We start from the raw sequence: 6,975 nt of genomic DNA on the forward strand, positions 1-6,975 counted from the left end.
GATGTCCTCATCCGCCGCTCCGGACACGTACTCCACCTCCATGGGGCCGTACTGCTGGAGCCCCGGCTCAGGCCAGTACTGCAGGCAGGGCTGCGGAGAGAGGAGGCATGGCTTGGTGTGACTGGGGACATGCGCTGGGACATGGGGAAAGGGTGTCATCCACCACGGGCAACATCAAGTGCAATGGAGGAGTTGGCACCGGACAGCGAGAGGAGCTGATGGGACCCCAGTGCACACAGGACCCACCGCATGTTGCTGGATGGAGGAGCCCTCAGGATCAAAGCTGAAAGGTCAGGTCCTCCCGCAGCATCCATACAGCCCTCTCCCCACTGCACAAACCCAACAGCTCCCGGAGATGGACTTTGCTGGTCCAGGAGGACGCAGGATGGGCATCCTGCACCATGATGGAGGAGGGCTTGGCTGCTCCAAGGCTGCTGCTGTCAAACCCCACCTGCTTCAGAAGCAGCTCCACCATCAGTAACAACAGCAATGTGGGATGATGGTCCCCCGTCATCCCATGGCCAAGCCATCCCCCTAAGCCAAAGCCATCCCCACCGGCAGCCCAAGGAAGGGCTGGGGACCAGCTCCCGCTCCCCGCCATGCACCCAGCACGGCACCGATGGATGTCCCGGTCCAAGGGTCATGGATGCGATTGTTTTCACACCGCGACAGCTGGGAAAGCAGCACAGACACAAAATAGATGATGTTTGTCACTGCACGTTAACAGGGCATTTAGCATTTCAGGCCATCTAACGGCTTGGGCTTAACTGCGTGGCAAATGTGTTTGAGAAATAATTGGTTATTAATAGGGGCTATAAATCTCCGAGATCTCCAAGCCTTCTAGACTCAGAGCTATCACTGGGATATTAAAACTTCCTTTAGCAAGACGTGGTTCAAGTGAGGGATATACCCTCCAAGTCACCTTTCCGAACCGCCTGCCGTAAAGGTTGATTTATTACCTGTTGGTCCTCAACCGGTAAACATTTAAGATCCAGCTAAATATTGTAACACAGACATCCCTGAAGAACAGACGTCCAGAGAGAGAGAGAGGCAGGGCGGAATAATGAAGAAAAATGGCAGAGTCCTCGTCGGACAGTGCCGGGGGACAGCGGCTGCTGCAGGGGATGGGGACCCGGGGGAGGATGGCACAGGAGCTGGCAGCTCCTGCGAGGCTGAAGGGCATTTCTGGGCCATGGGATGGAAGAACAGGTTGAGAGGGAGAAATAAAATGGGTTTTACTGCCTCCTTCCCTGCCACGGTCCACTGCAGCCGATGTTTGTGCTGCAGGCGGGAGGTGATGGGTGGTCACAGCGAAGGGACAATAGGATGGTGGCACTGCTGCAGGGCTGGGGTTTCAAAGGGGGGTTCCTGGGGGTCATCTTACACATGTGAGGGTAAATGTGAATCAAGGTGAAAAAACACATGGAAAAAATCCCATCCTCCACCACCTCCCCGAGGGAAGCCAGGCAGGTCCGTCCCAGCAAAGCCCACGAGGCTCAGGGAGGCCACCGCTGCCAGACTGGGCTTGATGTAGCAATGTGCCCCAGCCCCCTCCTCACGTGGGGACCTGCCCACCCATGCCAGGGCCACCCTTGGGTGCTGGGTCTGCACCAACACCCTCTGCTCTGGACTCACAGAGAGGCAACAGCCGCCACAAGAACTCCCTTCTCACATTTTTCATTTTCACGGCGCTGCTCAGAGCATCTCCTGAGCAGTCCGTGAACAGCTGCTGTCCCATGAACCACAGACCATGGCTAAAGGCTTTGTCCTCGTTCCTGTCCTCATATGGTCACATTTCACGATGGACTCCAGTAAAGCCAACGCGCTCGGTGCGGTATTTCTAAGAGCTACCGGGAAGAGAAGCGTCGATTCCTCCGTAAGCTAAATGAAACTTTGCTGAAAAAAACCACAGTCCTGCAGAGAGGGTGTAATTTAAAAGGTCGATAGAGCATCATTGAGTTTCCTGGTTTGGGCTCTAAAGGTTCGCTATTAAAGGAAATTAAGTGCTCTCCAGCCGCTCCTCTCCCAATTTAACCTGTGCCCGGTGTGACTCCCTCCCAGGTGATATTCTTCTCATGCCTTGTCCCAATGACTTTAAAATCAATATTTCTGCACCGGTGGCTTGGGTTCCAGAAATCAGAGACCTTCAGTAGCATCCAAGAGCCTTCCAGAGCTGCACAAAGCCACCGAGAAGCAGATCAACGTGGGAACATTGCTCCAGCAAGGTTCACCGATGGAAACGCACCCGAGGAAACCACGAATGTTAAAAACAATAATCCAGAGAGAGGGACGTCACTTGTACCAAACCGGGTGTTGAAGACTTCTGGGCTTGGAATGTAGTCCCCAGGAGAGAACATCCAAATCATCCCTCACTCAGGTTTCCAAAGCCCATGATCTCCCAAGTGGGATGCACAAGACAATCCATCGGGAAGTGGGAAGGAAATATTGGTGGTGTTGGGTTGACAGTTGGACTTGATGATCCTTGAGGTCTTTTCCAACCTTAATGAGTCTATGATTCCATGATTTGAACGTCTATTTATTTCCATTTTATTGATATATTCTCATACAGAGATGATACATCCTCAGCAGTAAATGACTTCTTTACAATACGTTGGGATGAGACGAGGAGCAACCAGGAAAATCTCTTGTGCCACATGGAGATTTGCAGCTTATCTCACGGCAAAGGGCTTAAAAGAGCTGTCGGACTTGAGGGAGCTTCATTTTACAAAAAGACGTTGCTGTCAGTAGTACGCTACTTAGCAGATATTGTCCAAAAAATAACCACGTTTACTGTGCCCCTTCGAGGTGAAGGTGCCATTTGAATGACAAGTGAGAAAACAACTGCTTTTTGGGAAGTGCTATGGAGAGAATATTTGCTAAACCCCCAAATGCAACACCTTCCAGTTCATTCCCAAGAACAACTGGCTGATACTGGGGAAGAAGGACATTTACCAGCCAAGAAAACCCTTTTCCCAAGCAGTGGATGGGCCGAAAAACAAGTATCGAGCTTTAATAAGCGCAGGCGATGATGCACATCTTCCATTTGCATCTACGCAAATTTTTTTCAGCAGTGACAGTCATTAAAACCGAGTAGCAAAATAAACTGGACTTCAAACCAACCCTTCAGACAGCTGTAACACAAAGTGCTAAACCAAGATTTTCAAAACTAATGAAGCGTAGGCAATCACAGAGCCCTCGCTATAAAATCTTGATGTTATTAATGGTGGTTTTTTCGCAAGAAAGGTGGGGGGGCGGACCATTAATAGAGTAAAATTTAAAAAATGTTTTCAAATATTGGTCATCTTTATCACCTACTTTTTTAATTTCTGCTGTCTGTGTATGTCTTATAAGGTACCTAATATGTTAGTACAGTATAATCTGAATTATATTAAATAAATACACATCTATTTGGGGGGGTGCCAGCAAAAAAACCTCTTTTAATGTCACCCCATGCAAAGGTCCTCTGGAGCAACGTGGCATTAGCTCAGCGTGGAGCTCCATACCTCTGCACATGCCCAGCATATTTATATCTATAAATAAACACCAGTGTATATACCAGGGTATTTACACAGCGGTCAGTACCGGTGCCGCATCCATCTGCATCCTTGTGACGAACGGTACAACTGCCGTTTTGGGTCATTTACATCGAGTATCTGATCTCAACTTGTTAAAATAAGCCAGCTAATGAATTCTTCTCCAGACATCCATTAAGAGTTTATAATGCTAATTTTATGTTAAAACCCAATAAGTTTCCTCATTGAATTAACATTACGGACCTGTAGAGGACTTTTACATCCCCTCCCGTGGCAGCAGGAGCGCTCCAGGCACTCCCTTGGGGAGCGATGCACCCGGAGAGCAAAGCAAGGCAAGGCTGAGCATGGCCCCCCGCTCCCCAGCTTCTGTCCCCTCTCCCCTGGGTGACAGGGGACACCTCCCCTCCAGTCCAGACCTCCACGTCCCATCACACCGTAAAAGCCACAGGACAGTGGCTTTGCAGCAGACCGAGCTATAAAGCAGCATTCACATGCCACCAGTCCCCTTGGAAGATGAAAGTGGGAAATCCCCCGTGCCTCAGTTTCCCCTTTGTAAAAGGAGGATCAAAATCAGTTCTTTATAACGAGAAGGTTATACTTGTTGTTAACCTGGTATCTCCCTGGAACATCCACAAAGATTACGGTACAGTAAAGCAACGCCAACCCAACAACGCCAACCCAACGCCAACGCCACAGCCACGACAACGCAATGCCAACGCCATGCCAACCCAACGCCATGGCCATGCCAACGCAACGCCAACGCAACGAAGCCAGGCTGGTTCAGTGTTGAATGCATCTTTGGCTCCAGTTGGCCATCCTGGTGCTTACAGGAGGTAAATCCTGGCTGCTGCAGCCCATCCCGTCTCCCATCACAGAGGAGAAGGAGCTGAGCGAGGGGCTGTAGTGCTGCCAAGATGATGGGGACGGAGCAGGACAACGCCACCCGTGGGGCCAGTGTGGTCCCAAGGGCAGCAGGACTCACCCAGGCAGAGTTGGACTGGTTGAGCTGGTTGAGCATGACAATGGAGGTGCAACCGTAGTCGTACACCAACCGCCAGAAGTCGGTGGTGGTGTTCTGCAGCGGGTGCAGGGTGACGATGAAGGCAGCGCTCTTGGTGTAGCTCTGCGGAGAGGGAAGACGAGCACCGTTAAGGATATGACAGCGGCAGTGAAGCCATTGCTGTTGCATCCCCCCAAAAAAACCCCAGTGTGACCAGAAGATGAGTGCCACCAAAGCCATCTTCTCCATGCTTGAGTAGTTGGCATCCCTAGCACGGTCCCTCCATGCCCTGGTGCTGGGGAGATGCTACAAAAACAGGTCAAAGTGATCCCTGTCCCAGATGGGGAGGAAAACACCCGCTTTCTGCTCTCGACTCTCGCAGGGAAGGGTGCATTTGCACAAATAACTGGGGAAACGATGTCACCTTTGAGCCAAGAATGAGCAGAAGCCCATGGCTTCCAGGTGGCCCCAGCCCTCAGCTCTGCACCCCGGTCCTGAGCAACAGCATCACCCCCAGCATCAACCCCCACCGCCCCAAACCCTGCGGGCACCAGGAACAGCAGAGACAACAAGGTCAACGGTCTTTCCAGGGAGGAAAGGAAACCCCAATGAAAATCTCTGATTCCATGAAAGACCCCTAGAGGTGGAAGGGGGATAAAAAAATGACAGCACTTCTTGTTCATGCTCTGAATGAGCTTTGTCCCCTTGGTCACCCCAATGGTGGCTCGCCGAGGGACGGGGAGCCCATGGCTGGGCTCAGCACTGCATTGATCAGACAAATTAACACACTTCAGCTCAAGATTCCTCAGATACGGGAACAGAGTAGAAAATGCTCCGTACCCACAAATCTGCTAATGGGGAGCACTCTGGCTGCCGTAAAACCTCCTCATTCAGCTCATGGAAATCCCTGTATCGAACCTTTCCCCTGCTCCATCCACGGGGCAGCACCAGGAGCCCTGGCTCAGCGCAGCCAACCCTCAGCGAGAGCTTTCTGCCCTCGAGGAGGGTGATGGGGATTTCGTGGGGTGTTGCCCAGCCTTGCCTTGGTCCCCACAATCCTTTGGCACCGGGGTAAGTGACGACAGCCAGCACAGAGCAAAGCACGGCTCCACTGGCACCAGCACCACACTCAGCACCGATGCCGGGCAGCACAGACCAACCTCATCTGACAGACGGATGGACTGAGCAAAGCGCTTTGGCACTTAAAGAAAATGAGCTCTTTTTTTTTTTTTTTCCCCACCCATCATTTTTGATGAGGGAAATGGGTTTTATCCCTTCAGCAAAATTTCATCCAAAGGGCTTTTTCTGTCTATAAAAAAAAATTTTTATTCTCTGACCCTGTAGCAGAGATTAAGGGAAGCTCAGTGATGTATAAAAATAAAATGGAGACGAAAACATCCAGCAAGCTGAAAACAAAGCTCCCAACCCACGGTAGCCAAAGCTCCCCAGCCGCCAGCACCCACCTCCGCTTATAAACTGCTTCTTGCTGCGAGCACAGGGAGCGGGGAGATGAGATCTGCACAAAGACGCGCTGTGATAAATCACCCGTGGGGTGAAAAATGCAGGGCTCAGCCTGGTGCTGATGCTCAGCTGAGACCAGGAGGGTTTGGGGAAGGTTCCCGGGGTGCAGCAGGGCTCAGCGCTGCCTGTGCAAAGCACCCCGGCTCGTTCCAGGGAGGGGAAAGTGGTTTTGGTGATAAATGACCCATGGCTCGGTGCAGGCTCAGAGCCTGCAGCATCCCTTCTGCTCTGCTTTGCGATCCTCAGCAGGTAGGAAACAGCTTTGCCATCACGGATGTGCTTTCTGATTGCACCGGGGGGATGCTCGGCGGCTTGGGGAGCAGTTCCGAGTCCCCTGAATTGCACCAGGAGGATGCACACAGGGGGGCTCGATACTACCAACCCTTCCCAGAACTTCCTCTCCCTCCCATGCTCCATTTTCATAGAATCCCAGACTGGTTTGGGTGGGCAGGGACCTTAAAGCCCACCCAGTGCCACCCCCTGCCATGGGCAGGGACCCCTCCCACTAGCCCAGGTTGCCCAAAGCCTCATCCAGCCTGGCCTTGAACACTTTCGCTACAAAATAAATTAAAACCTTTTGCACACAGCTTGGGAGACCAAGCGAAAAACTCTTCCAAGACAAGCGAAATGCTGCTCCGCAAAAGAAGGGGTGCAGGACCCCACGCCGCCGGTCCCAGCCCTTCCTCCCCAACCACCCAGCTGCCACATCCCTTTACACCCTTGTGCAAAACGATGTTGTAAATTCAAACCAAGCCAGTTTTTGCTGTCAAAAAGCTGCCCAAGCCCACCCAGCCCAGCCCCTGCCCTCCCCGCAGCGCGCTCACGTCGGTTAAGGCCGCGTTGATGTAGTTGTTGGTGTCTCCGTCCACGGAGATGAGGAAGGGGAGGCATCGGTCGGGCGGCAGGACGTCCATGCTGCGG

General features: G+C 52.2%; 1 protein-coding gene across 1 annotated transcript in view; it reads right to left on the reverse strand.

The window, feature by feature from the left end:
* PTPRU (protein tyrosine phosphatase, receptor type, U) overlaps window positions 1–6,975 on the reverse strand; it is a gene marked incomplete at its 5' end in the record, with an annotated part of 26,660 nt that overhangs the window by 5,061 nt on the left and 14,624 nt on the right. Inside the window, 3 exons of the mRNA XM_010077993.1 lie at window positions 1–90; window positions 4,516–4,656; window positions 6,879–6,975. The exon at window positions 1–90 is cut by the window's left edge and continues 22 nt beyond it; the exon at window positions 6,879–6,975 is cut by the window's right edge and continues 33 nt beyond it. Coding sequence (XP_010076295.1) covers window positions 1–90; window positions 4,516–4,656; window positions 6,879–6,975 — 328 coding nt within the window. The remainder of the gene's footprint in view (window positions 91–4,515; window positions 4,657–6,878) is intronic.

The sequence above is a fragment of the Pterocles gutturalis genome, unplaced genomic scaffold, assembly GCF_000699245.1.
Source record: "Pterocles gutturalis isolate BGI_N339 unplaced genomic scaffold, ASM69924v1 scaffold20883, whole genome shotgun sequence".
NCBI lineage: Eukaryota > Metazoa > Chordata > Aves > Pterocliformes > Pteroclidae > Pterocles > Pterocles gutturalis.